Source organism: Juglans regia, chromosome 10 (assembly GCF_001411555.2).
Source record: "Juglans regia cultivar Chandler chromosome 10, Walnut 2.0, whole genome shotgun sequence".
In the NCBI taxonomy this organism is placed as follows: domain Eukaryota; kingdom Viridiplantae; phylum Streptophyta; class Magnoliopsida; order Fagales; family Juglandaceae; genus Juglans; species Juglans regia.
In genome coordinates, this window is record NC_049910.1 from 14,235,278 (window position 1) to 14,256,992 (window position 21,715).

Below are 21,715 nucleotides of genomic sequence, written 5' to 3' on the forward strand. Positions count from 1 at the left end.
TAACACTAAATAAACCCATCTTGGAAAGACCCCATATCATTTTGTCCTCTACATTCCTTCTACTTAGAGGGATACTGCATATGCGGTCAGCCTCTTCCTTCCTAAATACTCATCTAATAAGACTCTCAGTCCACTCCCTCTTTTCCTCACGTATCAGTTCTTTGACCTTTGCATCACCATTCAACTTCGAAATAAGGGATTGAACACAGTATGATGAAGGTGTTGACAACTACCTTTGACCCCATATTTTTATTTTATTGTCATTCCTCACCCTCCATCTAAGACCCTCCTTTAGCAGCCCAATGGAACTCCAGACACTCCTCCAAATTAGAGAGGGTGCATTTCCCAACTTTGCTTCCAACAGTGAGGAATTTATTAAATACTTCTCTTTGAAAATCATTGCAACCATGGAGAGAGGATTCTAAATTATTCTCCAAGTCTGCTTTGCCAATGAAGCTAAATTAAAGGTTTCTAGATCTTTGAAACTCAAACCTCCCTTCCCTTTTGACTATCTCATCTTCTCCCAACTCATCCACTGTATATAATTTTCTTTCTGTTGGTTTCCCCACCAGAACTTGGAAAGCATCAAATTAATTTCTTTGCAAAACTTCTTAGACAACTTGAAAACACTCGTAGTGTAGGATGATATAGCTTACAGGACAACCTTGATCATAATTTCCTTCCCTACTCTCGAGAGAAAAAAATTCTTCCAATTGTTCATTTTTTGACACACTCTTGCTCTCTCTTTAAGACACCTAAAAGGGTTGTATTTTGATTTACCAACCATAGTGGGGAGCTCCAAGTATTTCTCATCGCTGCTCTTCACTAGGGCCCCTCCTTCCCTTAAAACCATCTTTCTGTCTTCAGATTGGGTGTTTGACCTGAAAAGAATGGTTGTCTTGTCCTTGTTCAAAAACTGTCTAGAGGCTTTTTCATACCTTATCAGTAAAGCTTGTAGTTTCCTCCATTCTTCCACACAATCTCTTCCAAACAGCACACAATCATCAACAAATAGTAAGTGATTTATCCTTGATCCCCCTCTTGTTTCCCCCTTATAATATGAATTGTTAAGCGGAGAACTCAAACCTTCTGGACACATAATGAATAAATAGGGGGATAAAAGATCCCCTTGTCTTAATCCTCTCGAAGGATACACTCTAGCCCCTGGCTTACCATTTATCAAAACTAAATATGATACTGAAGTAACACACTTCATAATCAATTCTGACCATTCATTACATAAACCTATCTTCTTCATGACTGCTTCCACAAATGGTCATTCTATTCTATCATACGCCTTTGACATGTCAAATTTAATAGTCATACTTCCCTTTTTACCTTTCTTCCCCACCTTCATTGTATGCAAAATCTCATATGTAACTATAATGTTATTAGTTATTATTCTCCTTGGTATGAAAGCACTTTGGTTGGCTGATATGATTTTTGTCAACACTCCTTTGAATATATTTACTATCACTTTAGACACAATATTTTAAATGACATTACAAAGGCTTATAAGCCTATATTCAATAACAACCTTGGGGTCTTTTGTTTTAGGAATAAGAGTAATGTAAGTAAAGTTAACAGAAGGATAGAGGATGTTACCATTCAGGAATGCTAGCACTGCAGAACACATCTCTTCTCCTACTATGCTCCAATGATTCTGGTAAAAGCAAGTACCAAATCCATCAGGACCTGGTGATTCAAAAGGGTCATTTGCTTAATTGCTACCTCAATCTCCATTCTGCAAAAAGGCCTTACAAGCCTCTCATTCATTTCTCTTGTGACTTGAGGCTCCAAATGTTGCAAACAATCTTCCATATCTATTGTGCTTGGCTAAGTTGTGGTAAATAACTTCTCAAAATAACTTCTAAGAGCTCCATCAATCTCATCATGGCTTTTAAAAATCCTCCCTTGCTCATCACAACCTGTTTTATGTTGTTTTCCCTTCTTCTTTTATTTGCACAAGCATGAAAGAACTTGGTGTTTTTGTCCCCCATAGCATACCAATTCCTTTTAGCTCTTTGTTTCCACTTCTCATCCTCATTTTCAAGCACGACCCCAATATCCCTTTGCATTCTTTTTATCTCTGCATAATTGTAACTACTCTCTTCATCTTGTAGTTTTTTTAGGATCTCAGGCTTTTCCTTTATTTCTTTCACTCTGTCCACACTCAACTGGTCACTCCATCTGGTAAGAGCTCATTTGCACTTCTCCAACAGGTTTTGAATGTTTTGTGCTGACTCTTCCCTTTCCCCATAATTGTGCTAGGCCTCTTTAATAACTCCTTGACAATCCTCATCTTTAGCCTAGCTAGCTTCATACTTGAAAACTTTCCTCCCCCTCCATGCTTTCCTTCCTTCCTTATTCATGATCAACAATAATGGCCTATGATTTGAACTTCTTCCAGTTAGTACTTCCACCCAATACTCTCTAAACATTTGTGCCCAACATGGATTAGCCACTACCTTGTCCAGCCTTTCTTTTGTGAAAATTTCATCTACATATTGGTTACTCCATGTGAACTTATTCCCTCTCCATCCTAAGTTTGAAAGATTCTCCTTCTCAAGTACTGATCTGAAACTCTCTATTTGTTTTTCCTATCTCGGCTTGCCACCCACCTTCTCATCATGGGCTAAGATTTCATTAAAATCCCGTATCACACACCACCCTGGCCTTAATGATAAAAGCAAATCCCAAGCTTCTGCCCTTTCGACAATTTCAGGCTGACCATAAAAACATGTCAGCAACCACCTTTCATTCCCTTATCCCTCTGTGATCCAGGCACTTATGTGCCTCTGAGTGTAGTTCAATACTTCTACCTTAGCCCTATTGTTCCATAATAGTGCTAAACCACCCATTTTCCCAACTGGCTCCACCACAAAGCAACATTTACAATTGAGCCTCTTCTTCAATCTAGTGCATTTCTCAGCTCATAACTTAATCTCTATTAAGAAGACTAAATCGGGTTTCTTCTCCTCTACCATATAGTAGAGGTCTTGAACTGTTTGAGGGTTCTCAAGCCCTCGACAGTTCCAACTCAATGTTTTCATTATGGTTGGCGGGGTTGTTGAACAGTTGCCGCCAATACTTGATATGAACCTTCCAAACTCTTATAACTGCTCGACCTACCTTTTTTAATACTTCAAACTCTCTGCCTCTTCCTCCTCGTCCTCGTCTTTCATTCTTTTTCGAGTGATACAACCACCAGATTTGTCTGCATCCTCCCCCTTATCTCTAGCTCTTCTCTTCCATTCACCCTTTGCCTAAGTCTTTTTTGTTTTACTCCCCTTAACAGTTGAGCCTGGGACTTCCATTAACTTATCTATCTCAATAGGCATAGTTCTCTTACTTCCTGCCACTTCCCCTTCATCTTCCCTTCCTCTCCTTACCTCTATTAATTTTTCTTTTTCTTCCACAATATCTGATAGCTTGTAATTCATAACTGGCTTTTCAACACTCCTGCCTCTCCCATCACTACTCTCATCCACACCCCCAACTTCAATATCCACCCTCACCAAGTCAGTACTCACCTCTTCACTATTTTTCTTTCTCTCTTCCTTTTTATTACCCTCTCTTATTACCTCAACTTGTGATACCCACCCTCTCTTCCATATTTGTAGGGTAACTATCTGCACCCCTATTTATACCTGTAGAACCCTATTTTTTCTTCATTCTAGCATCTGTTTTTGATTTAGCCTTGAGCCACGTCCCATATTGAACATTCCCTTCCACTTTTCCTTCACATCCTTTAAATCCATGAATTAGACAGCCACAAGAAAAACAAAGCCTAGGTAGCTTCTCATACCTTAAAGGAATCCATAGCTTTTCACCTTTCACAGTAATGGTTCTACCTCTGTCCAGTGGTTTAGTAAGATCTATATTGATGAGAACACTTCGATATTTTTCCCATCCACTACCATCCTCCTTCACATCTACCTCCTTTACCATGCCTATGGTATTCCCTATTTGCTTCCACGTTCTTCATTCATACATGCAAAAGGCATGTTATGCATCTGAACCGAAAACTTCTCCTGACCAAACCTCAACTTCTGTGGTGGTGTATATTCGTCGAATAGTTTTTTTTTTTTTTTTTTTTAAAAAAAAAAAAAAGAGGCAAGGTCATATGTCCATGAGTGACCCCTTCCCAAATTTATTAAAAGCCTTCACTTATGACGGAAGAATACCGTGATAACATGGTAAAATCCAATAAAGACCAAAAAATCAACAAACTTTTTTTTGATAAGTAAAAATAAGACTTTATTAAATCACCAAAGTAACACGATACAAAGAAAATGCCCTGTTTATGTAGGCATATTGGAAACTAGGAATTCGTGAAATTCCATGCCATTAAAGTCTACAAACTAAAATGAAAGAATGACAAACCAGCCAAAAACAAGCTGCTCCAGTTCAAGAAAAAGCCCGCTACATCCCTCAGCTTAGGCGCACATAAGGCAAAAACCATTTATCAAGACACAACAAACCTTTAAGTCTACGAGGAAGATGACTATGAGCCCGAAGATCCATACACGAGTTATGGACTCCTTCTTTGGCAAAATAATCTGCCACCATATTACATTCTCGAAAAACATGGCAAATACTAGCATTAACACTTTGAAGAAGATCAATAACCTCTTTCCAAAAATCCCATAAATACCAATGAGAACATGCCCCATGTTGGATCCATGAAACCACCATCAAACAATCTATCTCAACCATGCCTCCCACTCCATCGAATAGTTTCAATGCAATCAAATGTGAGTCAAAGAACCATGCCTCCCACTCCAGACACGTTGCTTATTAGCTTAATTAACAAAAGTTATTGTGAAAACGTTCCTACCAAGTTCTACAAATTTCTCTGGCTTACTTACCCTCCATACTTTCATCATTGTGGACTCTTAACACTTCTTTGCCGATGCTCCTTTCCATACAGACCTTCTCTACTAGACTACACTCGCCTTTATATAGGATTTCTTCCGTAGCTCTCTCAATTTCTATGACCTCACCCTCCTCCTTTGTAAGCCAGAGCGTCTCCCATTTCTCTTCTATTTCATTCATCTCCTTCACTAAGCTAAGCACCTTCTTCTTCGCCTTCCTTCTACACTATCATCGGAAAACTTTTCTGGTGGCAGTGCTGCCCACAGAATCCTCCTCCTCCATGTCCCCACTGTACTCCTCTATCACTTTGTTACACTCCCACCTCAATTCTGTTAGAATCTTTTGTGGAAGGGAGAGAGAAGACTAAAATAGTTTGTATATCCCTTCTGTCAAGACTTGTGGAAGGGAGATAGTGCTTTCCCTTTAATTAGTATTGGATTGGCTATACCATTAGGTAAATTTTACCTAATATCACATTTTTTTTCTTTTATCTATCCTTCTCAAAACTTAATTTCACATTGGATTATCCGTCCAAACTGTATATAATGATAGAATATTATTTAATTCTAACTTTCTATTATTTTTTAAGAACTGTTTTGGTCATATTATTTTTCGAAACATAATGGTTATAAAGTTCATTCTAATTGGATTATTATTTTTTACTTATATTTTCAATGATTATTATTTGCAAGTGAGAATGTGACGGTAAATATCTAAACTTCTATGAATTTGTTAATTAATATTGTACAAATTTTTATTATAAGTTGTAAGCTGTATTGTTCGACTGGGTGAAATAAGAGCAAAAAATTAGGATGAAGTTTGTATTTTTGAAGTCAAATTTGTTGAACCTATTTCAATTACTGTAGCTAAAAGTTAGGATAATTTCATTTTGCCCAATCTAATGCAAGTCAATATTGGTTTTCTTAAACGATTTAATGGATTCTACTAGCATTTGGCTAAATGCTAGTGGCCCCATCTTCTCTACCCATTTGGGCATTTCTCGGTTTTTTTTTAAAACAGAAACGGGGTTCATTAGATCAAAAAGAATGTTGGAAATCAACCACTACAAGTGAAGAAATACAAGGAGAAGTAGCATCTATGTCTATCAATTCAGAAAGAAGCATCACAGCTTTCTGAGCTAGTCTATGACCCACCATATTAGCCTTCCTCTTAACATGTCTAATTTTCCAAAAAGTGCTAGCAAATATAAGCTTGATATCTGATACAAGAGGACTAAAACAATAAGAATTAGAATCCTTAGCTTTAATAGCATCAACAACTTGAGAAGAGTCACCCTCAAAAAGATAAAACTGCAGCCCAACATCCTTGCAAAACAAAGCAGCTTCAAGTAGTCAATGAGCTTAAGCTATTAAGAGATCTAAACAAAAAATCAATGGCTTCATCAAACTAGCCAAAACCTTACCATCACAGTCTCTAAGAAATCCAATACCAATCCTGCTATAATCTTTGAAAACTACTTATTTGTGATTAGTTATTTTCAGCCAAAATGATTATTTCCTGCCAAAATACGTCTGTTTTGTCGCAAATAGTCATTATCGTTGTAAATAATCCATCACAAATACTTATTTTTCTTGTAGTGTGTTGATGGCAACATCCTAATTGACTTTAACCCAATCAACTTGTGGAACTCCCCAGTGTAAAATCTAAGGCTAAGCAGGAGGTGATGGATGTTTTGTAGACAACAACACATCATGAAATTCATAATAAACCTGGACAACATGGTTGTATAGTGTAGATGGATGTGAAAAATCCCTTCATGAATCAAGGTGTTTCTTCTATGCCACAAAGATCTAGCAACAATAGCAAATAATGTCAAGTCCTGCAATGTCAGTCTTTTTGTCATCTGTTGAAAAATCCTACCAAAGTTAGTGGCTGTGATGGAGGCCTTTTGAAGTTTTTTATTTCCAACCATATATCAGTAGCTGGAGGGCAATACCACAGAACATGACCTGGTGTCTCATCCTCTCATACAAATAGAACATACAGGGTCTACAATAACATGCCTTTTATATAAGTTTAGTTTAGTGGGTAGAGCATGTATAGGCATGCCATATGAAAACCTTGACTGCATTAGTTGTAGGCAGAGCCCAAAATGTTCTTCCTAATCATTTCAGAGTCCTTTTGATTTGATGATTCTCCTTTATTGGCAAAATAGAGATGCATATGCAAATGATAGGCACTTTTCACATAAATGATTAGGCAGCAAACTCAAGAAGAACCAAAAAAAGACTTGAATAGAAAAGAAGAAAAAGTTAATTTTCTGAACACATAATGCAATTGGAACTCATTGTCAGAATTAGATAGTCCTTTATGGCTTCGGTGGCATTCAGATCAATCCGTTGTTGTTTCAAGAGAAGCTCCTTTCGAAGTTCACAATGAATCTTTGGTTGGCTATGATAAGATTCATGAATCTATTACCTATATAATTTTTTAAGCATGATTTTTGCTTCTATTGATTCACCTCAGCATTTACTTAATCAATTTTATTCTTTTACTATTTTCCTTAAATAATATTATTTAATATCCATAACTCTGCCTTCTTTCCTCTATATTTACTTTACCAAAATAGTTAGCGAAAAAAGACCACAACTTACGTAATATAAGATTCATCGTGCTCTTCTACGAGTCAAGAAAATAATCAAGTTCCAAAGTTAAAGATTGTGGCTTTTAATAGAGCACTAGAAAAGATTTTCAGCATCCCTAGGTGTAGACATTCTAATTCAATGATCCTAGTACCAACTATAACTTGGCAAGCTCTAAAATGATCAGAATTGTATACAGGCATAGCTTGTAAACTCAAGTACAATACCAACAGCCTTGAGAACCCTAATCTAATTTTCTATTACCGGTTGTCCCATGCTTAGCCCTTTCTCTAACATTCAAATTTATTCCACTTTAAATTTCCATCAACTTGTTTGGGTGGTGTGTGGCCTGCAGGAGGGGAAAAAAGGGTGACAACTTTGGGACTAAAAGCGACACCAACAATGTAACATTGACAAAATAGGTTAGAAGGGTGTCATCTTGTCCAGGCAAGCTGTACATTGCAGAACATAGAAGTCTATACTGGCATTGAAAACATCAGAAGACACCATTAGAATGCCTACAGATCAAAACAAGAGCACATAGATGTTATACAATCCTACAAAAAGTTGTCAACTGCTTAATTAATATACAGGCAATGGACTTGAAAGACTTATATATGCTTCTTGAAATTCCAAAGTAGAGATGAAGGGGTGGATCCCTTACCTTTTACCAAACTATTTTTCATCTTACCATGCTCCCATTAGAAATAGCAATTTCAACTAGGTTCCTGTCTTCCATACTGCCATGCAATGAAGTCTGCACATATATTTTTGTGAGAGTATGGTAATTAAGATAATCAGCCACGGGTTCCAACTTCAGAACAAGGATTTATTGTTCTGGTACCTGTCTAAAGTTGACATTGGTTACAGCAGAGCTGACTCCGTAAGTCTTTTCTTTGAAGGACCAAGGGGGTATCTAAAACATCAGTTCTATTATTAGTCCTACCTGCCAACAAAATCTTTCAAGTAAATCAGTAAACCATGTGAAAATCCTTCTCCACACCCATGAACCCTGAGATGATGGCTTCTGGACTCAATAATTTTATTTTTTATTTTTTATTTTGAGATATTTCAATAGAGGCACCTCCTCCATCTGGTGAAACTAGATTTTTCAGAATATGGAACTATTTTTCCTTCAATGAAACTGCAAATCCTAAGACAACTAGCTGCAACTCATAGCAAACTCCTTCTACATGTTAATAACAGTATGAAGCCAATGAGCAAAGCACAAAGCTGCAACCTGCAAAAGATACTCAATCAATAACTCAACTGCAACCCAAGGCCGAGCCACAAAAACTACAAATACAAGTTGATAGAGGAAAAACAGAGCAGTCCGAGCCAGGAAGGTATCTGAGCGTGGGAAGAATGCAGTCTTGAAATTCCCAGCTAGAAGGAGATATCCAATTGGAGGAGAACAATGGAAGCCCTTCATGGAATTTATTCTTTCTTGTTCATATTATAGACAATATCAGAACAGATACGAACAGGTTTCCTAGGAATGGCACTTAGGTTTCGTTTGTTTTCACAACTCCTCTCAATTTATCTTATCTAATCATTACAACTTTTCCAAATTCTCACACAAAATTAAAAAAAACAATTCAACATTTTCAAATTCCAAAATAAAAATAATATTAAAAAAATATACTCTAACAATATTTTATTCAACTTTTAACTTTAATCTCAACTCATCTCATCTCATCTGTGAAAACAAATGAGGCTTTAGTCTAGCATTCTCTCTCTCCACATGCAATAAATTGCTGCCCCAGTTTAAAATTGGTGGATAATAGGAGCAACCCTTGAAATTTAGCATCAGCCACATATGGGGGGCTGTAACTGTAATGGACTGCTGCTCAATGCTATCCAAAAATATTCAAGTTGCTTCACCAATATGGAATAGTGTTTGTTCACCAAGATTAACGCATTTTCTGCTGAAACTCCCTGAAAGCTAGTTTTTGGTCCTCATCCTAGTATACATACCGACACTTTCAGGGATAAATGAAGGACACTGAAACTAGAAACGAAGAGATACGAGCACAGATGAAACCATGGGTACTTGGTCAACAGCACATATCAAAGGCCTCACTAGAATCTCAGTCCATAACTTTTTGCCAGGTAGTTTTCAAGGTCAAGTACATATAATTTTCTGTTTTTCTGTTTACTGCTATGTGAAACTGCAGACAATCACCTGGCATATGGATTTTTCCATTCTGCTAAACATTTCTCTCAATGAAGACTGGGAGTGATAATGTTTGACATGTGACGGAGGTCCTAAGAGCTCTGTGATACCATGAAGAAGTAAAGAAAACAGAGCATTACAACCATTCGAAGAAATGACTCAACGAAAGGTAAAGTCTGATTCAAACTCATCTCCTCTTGGTATATATTTTCCACACTTTATACAACCACAACAGTGCAGTATTTATAGGCATTATATGTCCTATATTTACATAAAGAAAATGATAAGAAAAGACTAGTATTCGGTTACAAAAGTATTCGAGAATCTTCCTCCATTCCAGCACGTTCAAGGTGTGAGTTGGTTAGGAATGCAGTGCAGAATATTCCAGTAATGCTGAGTCACTATTTGCTCCTTTAACATGAAGCAACAATTAGTTGAACAAAGAATATAGAATACATCTAGAGAAGAAATGGCAGCATTGAGTTCATATAATATGAATAAAAAAAAGAGCAAAATGTCATGCACATGAAAAATTGCAGAAATCAAATGATCAATGTATAAATAATCGAAGACAGAAAAATCACCTTTTCATTATAAACCCTTTAATATAAGTTCAAACCAAAAAATAGCATCTTTATCATTTCATTTTCGCTTACATGCAAGGACCCAACTTTAAGAAAGCTTCAACTATTTCTTCCTGTGATAGATCAGTGAAGTAACCCTTCCCCACAACCATGCCCTCTTCCCTTGCAAGCCTCTCGACTTCTTGCTGAACCTTATCTCCTCCAACTTTACTTGGTTCCAACAAATTGCAAGCTACCTCAGTGACGTCTTCACCATGTGCTAGTGCCATGGCTTGTACTGAAGGAAGTCCACCTCCTCTTTCACTTACCCGTTTTGCAATTCTTCGAAGAGCAGTAATGTCGGCAGAGAAGACAGGGACATTGTAGTTATCAACCCACGGGGTTGCTCCAATTACCACTACACCTTGTTCTCCACTCATGTGAGCTGGGCCCCCATCTGGCTTTAGCAACAGGGACTCTGACCTCGGCCCCCCAGCCCATTGAGTTCCACTGGAGTTCGGCTTGAAATAACCCAGCTCTCTTCTGATTGAATCAAGCGTTCTCCCCTCCTCATGGGCAGCACCATATAGAAAAGTGGGGACTGCATGATATACTTACAATCAGTAGCAGAGTAACCCTAATTTATCAATTATAACATCAATTAAATAGTTTGCGGCTAGCTACGGTGTGATACGGCCAAAGACAAAGGGCAGAAACCTTGCATCCTACAGCCAATATCTGCAGCCAAAGACTTTGCAACCCCAGCCGTTTGGTCCAATGAAGCATATGCCAGGGGGTGAAAGCATATGTGATCCACAACTCCAAGTCGAGGATGACTTCCACAATGCAACTCAAGGTCAATTGTCTCAAATGCTGCCTTAACCATGGCAAGCACAGCGGTTCTCAAAGGACATGGTTCGTAAGATGGCTTTGGATGCAACTTGGAGGCAAGGGTGTAACCAACTCTATTGTAAGTCTCATCTTCAAACTTATTGATAATGGCAGCTTCCGGGAATAGCTTGGCTGCTCGTTCAATTGTCTCCAACGCAACCCTGTTCCGGCTTTCAGATATGTATACCTTGCAGCAAGCAAGCATCAGCTTTGACATATTTTTCTCCTCACTGCCTGCCACAGACTGCAAAGAAAGAGATTTGAGTCTTTGAGATAATACTCTTACTCTATGGCTATCTCTTGAACCAAACAACCCACCACTTGAAAAGAGCCCCCGGTTAATTATAACACTAGCATTGGTTTTTCAATATGTAAAATCACATCTTTCAAAAATTTATTTTGTATATCAAAACAAAATTCTATATGGATTATATATCAATAATAAAAAAAAATATATTATTATTTTATAATTATTTATTTTTTTCTAAAATTATTATTATTATTATTTATATTTTACAATTAGCATCCCTGCAAATTTTATTATTTAGCATTCACTATTATTTTTTTTCCTAAAATTCTATCTTTTGGTGGAGAGAGAGAGAGGGGTAGGAGAGAGAAAAAAATAATAAAATAAGATTTAGATAGTAAACTGTGCATCTTCAAATTTATAGAAATATTATTCATTGCTATACAAATTTCTTGATATGCATAATCCAATGCAGCCGAATTTAAAGTCATATTATGTAAATATCTAGATGCATAATCCAATGCTAGTGCTCTGTACGTAAAATGAGTCCACAATAATATTACACTTCTCTAGCATTAATCTAACTACGTAAACATCCATCAAAATATTAAAATTGACATAATAATATTGACATTAATTTATTTTAATACTTCCCCTCAGAGCTTGTGTGACACCCAATAATTCTCTCAAAATAATGAGACTCGGTGAAAATATCCCTTTTTTTATTATTACTTAAAAAAAAAAAAAGGAGAAGATCCTCCACTATTATTAAAAGTTAACCCCTCACTTCTAGCGGATGAGTACCTTATATAAATCCATGCTAAAAGCACCTTATACTATAGACCAATATCCCAAGTCGTGTAACCCTGTAAAATGATTCCCCCCTTATCAAACAAACTTCCTCAAAAGTCTCAAAAAAAAAAAAACGCACTTAAACCTGTCGTAAGTATGGCAACCCACTTCTATCAGTGCGTAAAATTCCCTTAAGAGGAACCGGAAGATCTGCCTGTGAGAACCAAACCTTATTACAACCACTACTACCCAACCGTGCAAAACAATCTGCAGCCACATTGCCTTCCCGAAAAACATGTATCTGAAAATTAATATCCGATAGAAGACGCCCTATCTACTCCCAATAATCCTCCAAGCACCATAAACGACACCTTCCCTCCCTCAACCAATTGTCCACCAAAAGAGAATCCAACTCCGGGATAACATTAGTAAAACCCAACTCTTTACATCTATGAAGTCCAAATAATAAAGCCAACAATTCAGCTTGATTATTTGATCCCATCCTAGTGCTTGCTGCAAAAGCAAATTGCAATCTCCCCCCCTCATTCCGCAACACCCCACCAGCACCAGACTCCCCTGGATTCCCAAGACTATTGTCGTCGACGTTCAGCTTGAACCAACCCGGACTCGATTTCTGCCAAGACACTACACTGATCTTTGTTCTCCTATGAAGTTTGACCCGCAGCTGAAGCACCTTAAGTGTTTTTAAATCCCGTCGAGCTAAACGAGATGCATCCTTCAACTTGCTTCCCACCCAACTTATCCAATACCTGACAGATCTCCACAAAGAATCAATAGACTCCCTTCTAGCTTCCATTCGAGCAGTACAACTCCAGCACCACAGTCTCCAAGTGATAATGATTGGAATCAACCTGATCAAGTTCCCCACATACGAAGCTTTTTTTGTGCGTCTGAACCACGCCTCCACCGTCTCTCGCCACGTTCTATTAGCGACATAAGGAATGCCCAAAATATTAGAACAAGTCCTCCATATAGCAGCAGGCATTCTCCCCTAATAAAGACCATGGTTTAAATCTTCAAAAGCACCATCCTCACAACACTTACACTTTGACACCATAGGAATTCCAATTCTCCTTATACGATCATCCACACTTAGACTCTGTGAAAGAGCCTTCCACATTATAACCGGAATATTTTTTGGCATAGAAGCATGCCAAATCCAATCCAACCACTGTTGTTTTGGAGCCACTACTCAAAAAAATCCCAAGCACTGCGAGTTGTGAACTCATCATCCGAGTTACCCAACCAAATCAAGATATCAAAGCCCTCATTTGTACCCCCTATGTTAGACAAAATCCTGTCTGATAACTCTAATCCCACAAGCTGAATCAAGAAGTCTACATCCCAACTATTGTCCACCATACACTACTTAATATTCAACTTCAGATTATCAACAATACAATGATGCTCACAAATAGGACTTGAATCCATCCACTTGTCCCTCCAGAAGGAAACATTTCCTTCTTTCACATGCAATTGGAATGATTTAGCACTAAAGGAATAGATTTCATGACTATTCTCCAAAACCGGGTCCCTTTCTTAGGATTAACTACAAATATGTATTGATCCCTCACATACTTAGCCTTAAAAAAAATTAGCCCACAAAGAAGTTTATCAAATGGATGTCAAATCGACTTTCTTGAATAGAATCCTTGTGAAAGAAGTTTATGTAGAGCAACCTATGGGTTATGTGGTCAAAGGGCATGAATATAAAGTGTTGAAGTTAAAGAAAGCCTTGTACAGCTTAAAATAAGCGTCAATGGCATGGAATAGTCGAATTGACAAATATTTTCAGAAGAATGGACTCACCAAGTGCTCGCATGAATATGCTCTCTATGCAAAGGTGCGTGAAAATAGAGACATTTTGCTTGTTTGCATATATGTTGATGATTTAATTTGTACTGGAAGCAATTCAAGCATGTTTGAAGAATTTAAGAAAGCTATGACGAGAGAATTTGAAATGATCGATATTGGTCTCATGTCTTATTAACTTGGCTTTGAGATAAAAAAAAAAAAAAAAAAAAATGGAGGATAGAACTTGGTAAGACAGATTCTTTAACCATCCAACAATTTCTTTAATTGTATCTTCTTTTCATTATACAACTTAATGCAATCTCTTTTTAAAGTGATTCGAGATGGCAAAGTAAATCGAGACTCTAAATCAGTCACAAACTCAACAAACCCTTCATGTTACACTAGCCTAAAAGGAAATTCACACCTAATAAAAAACTTAGCGGTTGACACCCTAAGTTTTTCTACATCATACTTCACTATAGCTTGTGGGCTATACACTCTTCCCTTTGCATCCTTTTTAACACTAGATAATTGAATTTTTCCAATACATTTAAGTCTAAGAGGGAAAGTTTCACATGCATTCTGGAGATGGTGTAGCATAGATGAAGTGTCATTCTTGTAGTGGCAACTGTATAGCTTAGCGCAATAATTGCACTGAACTTTTGGGTTATCGTACTCAATAGGTTGCACTTTAGTAAAATGTTCACAAACCACCGATTGGTTATTAGGTGTTTTTTTTATTTCTTAGGTAAAGATGGGATGGAACGGGTATCCTGTTGTGTATATGTGGATGAATGAGTTGGAAGACTCTCATGCTCCTCCGCATCCACTAGAATAGACGAGGAGTCACCACCAACCTCTTGGGTTGTATCGACATTACAACTCACAAAATCTTATTCCATCTGTTATTGAGTAATAAAAAATATTAAACACAATATAATAAATAATCAAATACTAATATAAACTGGATTATTCTAACGATTAACACTCAACATAAAAAACTCTAGTCTCAATAGATTTAGATTTTTGGTTCTCTTTACTGAAATTTCATATTGAATAGTAGTGGACTACCCAACACAAACAGCATAATCCTATTTACATAAAAGATGCACATATCTACTCTATATATAAATGCGAATGATGGATGAACAGTATTTTTGTCTAACATTTTCATTTTCATTTTTGCCCTTACTTGTATTCCAAAATTTCATTTTGTTTCCTTTTATTTTTCTTTTGCCAACTACTGTTTTAGTCTTTTTACATTTCTGAATGAGTAAAAGAACAGAAAAAACCAGATTGAAAAATAAAATTAAACATCGACGAAAAAAAAACTCATATCTGAACACAATCTCTTCAAATATGTGAAGATCTGTTTAGATCTATAGAGAAAAAGAATATTCAGACATACACCAATTTTATAAAAATAGGAAAACGAGTCCGATCTGTAAATAGAAAACACTAAGAAAAGATAAAAATGACAGAAATAAAACAACTTAAAAAATAATACAGACCAACGAGAAAGTTAAAACAAAAAAAAAAAAAAAGATGAAACAAGAACGCATAGCAAAAATAAATGCTCCACATGTGAAAAGGAAACCTTCAGATTTGGCCTAGGTGCGCCTGAGAGTAGAAGCGAGAGAAAAATGGAGAGAAACAAAGAGAAATGTCGAAGATGAAGTATGGGAGAGAGAGAGAGAGAGTTTCCTGAGGAAATGAGATTTTGAGAATGCTGCTGTCGGCGCAAGACTTAAGAAGGAGATAGAAGAAATGGGAAATGACGATGAAAATCAGTAAGGATTCATTTATATGGGTGGGTGTAGAATTAGGGCTTTATTTTGGGAAAACGGTGTTGTTTTCGGTCTGAGATGGGGGGATGGACGACTCATTCTTTTATTGGGCTCGAAATGAAAAAAAAAAAAAGTAATTTTTATGTGTTTGTAAACTTAGCTACTACCACATATTTTATTTAGGTATATAAAATACATATAAAATTATATTAAAATTTTAAAATATCAAGAAAATAAAATTTACATTGTCGTAAAATTGTATTTGTTTTAATTTATACTGTAATAAATATTTCAAATTTAATAATAATTTTTATAAAAATATAGAATTTAACAATTTCAATATTATGGAGAAAAAGATTTTATCATGAACCAAACGACTTTTGCTGTGCTAATATTACAATTTAGAAGAGAAAATGGATTTTTGAGAAATGGGTGATGCTGCTGACAGAAGAAGAGAAAATAGAGAGAGAGAGAGAGAGAGAGAGAGAGAGGGAGGAAAGAGTGAGAGCATTAGGTTAGGAGACATGGAAGGAAAAAGTTTTTAGGATTTTGTGTTTTGGTCAAACGATATCGTGTGAAATCAAGGGTATTTTGGACTTTTACTCTTCATATGTGAAAAAGAGAGAACTTTAGGAATGAGCCATGTAAAAAAATTCTTCCAAATAAATCCAAATTGATAACTATTCATAAAATTCTTCAGAAATAAAAAAGATCAATCTGTATTTGTTTATATATTTTTTTTCCAATCTCTTAATGATTTATTCTTATTGATTTCTTAAGATATATAATTTTGAAAGTTTAATCTTTGTATTATTTTCCTATGAATTGAATTGTTTATTTACTAACATCAAATTTATAATGTTATTTGAGGTGCATTTACAGTTTCAAATGTGGTATAGTTTTTTTTTACACATATTTATAAATAAATGTTTGATGATTACAGAGAAATTATCTTCTCACAAAGAAGACAAGATTTAATAACATTCATCAATAATCTGTTAGTACAGTCCATAATTTAAAAATATTTTCTCCCATATAAATATGAATAACAAATCTTATATTAATAACATTGTTAACAGTGTTATTAATAACACTATTGATAAGAAATTTCATTTCTTGCAGTATTTTATTTCGTTTAATTTTATCTTATTTTTTATATTAATTTTCATATTAGTGTTGATATAGATATATAATGTGATAATTTTAAACTTACATATTACAGTATTTAGTTTCAAAATAAAATGCTTCTCAAAATAAAATGCTCCTTAAAAGAAACAATCAATATTATAAACACTATTAAGACATTAATAAAACACAAAAATTTCTTAATTTTAAATTTGTAACTATTAATGTGTAAAATAATCAAATTTGGGTCCCAATTCCGTAAAGGTAGAGCCACTCTTACTGTTTTGCTTTTATTCAATTTTATTTTTAATCATACAGGTTTATTTGAATGAGATAGAAAATCATTTAGTTAGGTTAAAGGTAAATTTATGTGCCCTGCTCTCTAGTAAAAAGGAAAAAAAAAATTCATAAGTAAAAATATTATATATATATATATATATCAATAAGAGTAACCAAGTATACCGAACGTATACAAGAAAAATACTTAACTCATACAAGAAAGCCCATAATGACCAAAAAACCCATAAAAACCAACCCAAAATACACCAAACCCGAATTGAAAAACTATCATTACACCTCCCCGAACCCTTCCCTTAGATTCCTTAAAACTAATCATCAACCCGAACATCACAAAGCCCTCCCTTTACCATTCCCTCAACATGAGCTACCTCCTTTAGTATCGTAATTAATTGCCCATGAAAGATTATTCAACTCTCTGCTTTTTTTAAACTTAGATTTGGTTTCAAGCGCGTGACTCGCCTCGATTGCAGTGAGTAGTATTTTAAATTGGTCTTCATATTCTCCCTGATCTCCATATGAAAGTCCCAGGTTTTGTAGAAACTCGTTATCTTTATTCAAAATCCAATCCGATGTTGAACCAGCTATATCGTAGATCGGAGGAAGAGAAACCAGGGGAACAACATTATCCCCAGCCACAATACCCGACTGCACTCCCGACTCTAAACCTTCCCCCACACGAGTCACCAAAGACAATTCTAAACCTTCCCCCACACGAGGCACCAATGACAAATCCTTCCCTCCAAATGGTTGCTCGACATAAATATAGTTGTTGTCCCCTCCATCTGTTACCATTGCAGATTCCTCCTCTCCTTCAACACTGTGTGTATTTGCTCCACCTCTCAATGATCCTTGCCATACTGCTTCCTCAAGAGGGGAAGCATTACCTTTTGTTGCCCTGTTTGCATTTTCTACAAGAGGCTCGACTGTATCTTCCAAAATACTCGAGACCTTGGAGGGACCCCCGTCTTCAACTACAAATGAACTCTGGACAAAAGGATCAACTCCATCTACAACTGGTGCCTAAGACCCTACAGCTCCCTCAGAAGGCATAGTGACATTGGCATGAACAAAGATGTCAGAGTCTAATAACCCTATCGTTGACACACCCTTTGCCCGCACACTTTCCGGCATACTTGGTAGCACACTTGTACCCACAACTAGGTCCAGCCCCTTATCCACCTTAATCATTAGATCTCTTACATAATCCATAACTCCCTTCAATTGAGATTTAACATCCCACAAGACTCCCTCTAACTCTCCCAATGTCACCTGAGGTCTTTTGTCTCCTACAAGTGCATTGCCCTTTCTTTCTACCGCTGAGCTGATCTCAGCCAGACTACCCGCCATTGACCTCAACACCGTTGTGTAAGAAGCACATTTGATTGAGGAAGGCCTTCCCACTTCTTTTCCATCACCAAACTCCTCACTTCTAGTAATGGCTTTAGATTCAGTGACACTTAGAATGGACTGCAGAAAGCCTTTCCATCCAATGTCATTTGCACCCTCCGGACTCACCAATAAACCTTTCCTCCTTCCATTTTGAAATTTAGAGAGCAGCAAAAAATTGCCCCTTGCATTAACATGGTGTTGAATGCTAAAAACAACATTTCCCATCCTTAGCTCTCTGAAGAAACCTTCATGGCAGTTAAGTTCTAAATAATCCTCAATTCCCTTAGCCACCCATGAAGTTGTTGTCCCCCCTAAATACATGAACTTAGCTATCCTTTTGCTACGTTCAAAAATACGAAAGATATTTCCTCCCTCTTTCGTAAAAATGAAAGTTTTTTATTCAACTTTCAACCACCTCTCTCCTTCCAACTGGGACGAAACCACATTGTGCTTCGTCGTCATTGTCAAAACCCACTGCTCCCTATTGTTCCTGCTTCATCCTCTTAAGGTAAAAAAACACAGGTCTGAAGGAGGCCTTGAGTTAACGGATTTTTTGCAAAAAATCCCTGAGTTAACGGAGAAAACTACCAGTCGCCGGAGGATGACCGACGTTGGAGGCCCACAAAAAGGTGGCCGGAGTCCGTCGAAGCAGTCTGTATCGGTGGCTAGTGGAAAGGCTGGAATCACAGTTTACCGGAGGAGGTAACAGAAGATTAGCAAAAAAATCCCAGTCGCCGAAGAAGGACCGACGTCGAAGACCCCACAATGGAGTCATCTGGGTCAGTCGATCAGATCTGTGACGGAATCAAAGTGCACGACAGCCGACACCGTCAAAGAAGAACACAGAAAGAATTCGCCAGAAAGGAACCGACTCCGACAGCCCTCAGCCAGGACGCCAGGGCCCATTGACCTCGTCTGTGATTGCGGTGTCCCTCTCCGAACGATGGTGGGTGGGGTGGGATGGGAAGTAGGGTTAGGGTTTCTCTCAACTCACTGTTCACACACGGGTTGGAAAAAAAAATTTAATACCTATTATTGCCTGAAAAGTGAACATGTGAATATATCTTGTCATGTTATTCTTGAAATTTAGGAATTATATCTATTCTTTAAACTTCTGAAATAATGAGAACCAAAAGTAATTGTTTATACTTGCAAAAAAAAAAAACAATATGTATTGACAAAAATGGGTGGCCTTCATAGTGAAAAATGTTCACCAAGTGTTGTTTTTTCTAGAAACATCAGCCTTTTAAATAAGAGATTTTGGTAAGCTTTACCAAACAATATGTTATTTTTAGTAAAAGAAATAGTCTTAATTTGCTTATGGATGTTACATTTCATTTAAGTGCATTCAATTCTTGAGTTTGCTGCCTAATAAGATCCAAAATTCTCATTATATGTTATTTTATCCGGAACTTGTAAAAATACTATTGGATATAATCATTGATATTAGAATTTATAATATGAGATAAAAAGAGAAATGATTTAGTAAAAAATCCTTACTCATATGCTACTTGTGATAATATGATGATCTGCTTTACACGATGATCCTATCTGAAGTTGGTCATGTTTTGCTGCCTATGCATCTTGCAGTATTTAATGGTAGACAACTGGGCAAACGTGCTGCGCACATTGCCCTTGCTAGTACTACAATAAAAGATGCACCTATTTACAACACAAACAGCATACACCTTCAATCTATAACCTTTGTTTTTCATTCTTTAGTCTTGGGGTCAGAGACTGCACAAACTGCCTAGATATCAAAGCATATTTACAAGCAGATACAACCACCACATATACTACAATAGAAACTTTTTTTTGGAAGAAACTTACTACAATACAAACTGTGTGACCAGCTCAATTGCATAGGATATATATATATATATATATATATATATATATATATATATATAAGAACTAATGGGGGCATGTATGGATGATGAACATTGGAATTCTACTACTGTACTATACTGCCACACATCCCTTGATCTGTTTGTGTCAAATGTTGGAAGGTAGGTAAAAGCTCAAAGACATTTTAACCTGTTGAGCATCTATAAAAATTAAAAATTAAAAATTAAAAATTATTACACTATCACAGCCTCGGATGCTCCTACATGGGCACCAGCCTCACCACTTACAATATTAGAAGACAAATGCCACCGTCACTTAGCCGGAATTGTGAGTTGTTGGAACCGGTAGAAAATTAAGTGATTATTTATATTATTTATGAGGCTGTAAGCAATTATGGCATCATTTCTTAATCTAAGTGCTTTTTATTTTATACATATAGCTGATGGTGTCCAACTACGACTTCTAATTAATTTCTCGGATCATAATTAGATTGGAAAAATCAATTGCAAGCATAAGATTTTTCATGTAAAAGGAAGCTACATTTAGATGTTATAAGATGAGATTTTCCTAGGTAAATGGATTGTAAACAGATATGCCTCGAACATTTGTCAAACTCCTTCTCATTTTATATATTTTAACTATGATCATGGTGACAATATTATGACATTGCATGGGAGCAGAGTTTAAAGCTTAAAGCCACTAGCGGCTAATGCAACAAGTCGAGAAAAAGAGACCTCAAAATCAAATGAATGGAGGATAGAATTTCTATTTAAATCTACCGTATGCAACCTAGTGACTTAAAACCCATATTTTAGAAGCCTAATGACTTTATAAACCCACCTTATACATGATTCTGTTCGATGAACTCAACAACATATAAATCAATCATCACTACTTGAGCAGAAGAGGAAGCATCATCCATTAGACAACAAAATATACTCAAATAATTTTCAACCCAAACCCAGATCAGGCCGAGTCCTAGACTAACGATTGTGAACAAAAATTTTTATGTAAGAGCTACCAGATCATATATATGCAGAAACGATACTTTTCTCTCTTGGAAAACCAAACCCAGAAATCCAATGGAGAGAGAGAGAGAGAGAGAGGGAGATAGAGATAGAGAGAGAGAGAGAGAGAGAGAGAGAGAGTGACAGACAGACAGACTCACGAGGTCACGATGGAGGCAGGGAATTAGGGAAAAGCCGACAGCGACGGAGATGCGGCGGCGGCGGCGGCAATGGGGTCGCGGCGAGGAGGCACGGACTTTGGGTTTCTTTAGCAAGCGTAACGAGAGAGAGACA

The 21,715-nt window shown here is 36.6% G+C and overlaps 1 protein-coding gene across 3 annotated transcripts; it reads right to left on the minus strand.

Annotated features, from left to right (window-relative positions):
• Nucleotides 1-9,170: 9,170 nt before the first annotated feature.
• LOC109019201 (formimidoyltransferase-cyclodeaminase-like) lies at nt 9,171-15,585 on the minus strand. 3 transcript variants are annotated; one of them, XM_019001444.2, is made up of 4 exons: nt 15,563-15,585; nt 10,938-11,355; nt 10,314-10,821; nt 9,171-10,058 (listed from the first exon to the last, which is right to left on the minus strand). In XM_019001444.2, exons 2-4 carry the CDS (start codon nt 11,326-11,328, stop codon nt 10,019-10,021), a joined length of 939 nt encoding a protein of 312 aa, XP_018856989.1. In that variant the 5' UTR covers nt 11,329-11,355; nt 15,563-15,585; the 3' UTR covers nt 9,171-10,018. The 3 variants fall into 3 exon arrangements, 2 of the variants coding, with proteins under 2 accessions (XP_018856989.1, XP_018856990.1); XM_019001445.2 differs by lacking the exon at nt 15,563-15,585 and having other exon boundaries at nt 9,172-10,068; nt 10,938-11,416; XR_002000718.2 differs by lacking the exon at nt 15,563-15,585 and having other exon boundaries at nt 10,053-10,068; nt 10,242-10,821; nt 10,938-11,416.
• Between the last annotated feature and the right edge of the window lie 6,130 nt (nt 15,586-21,715).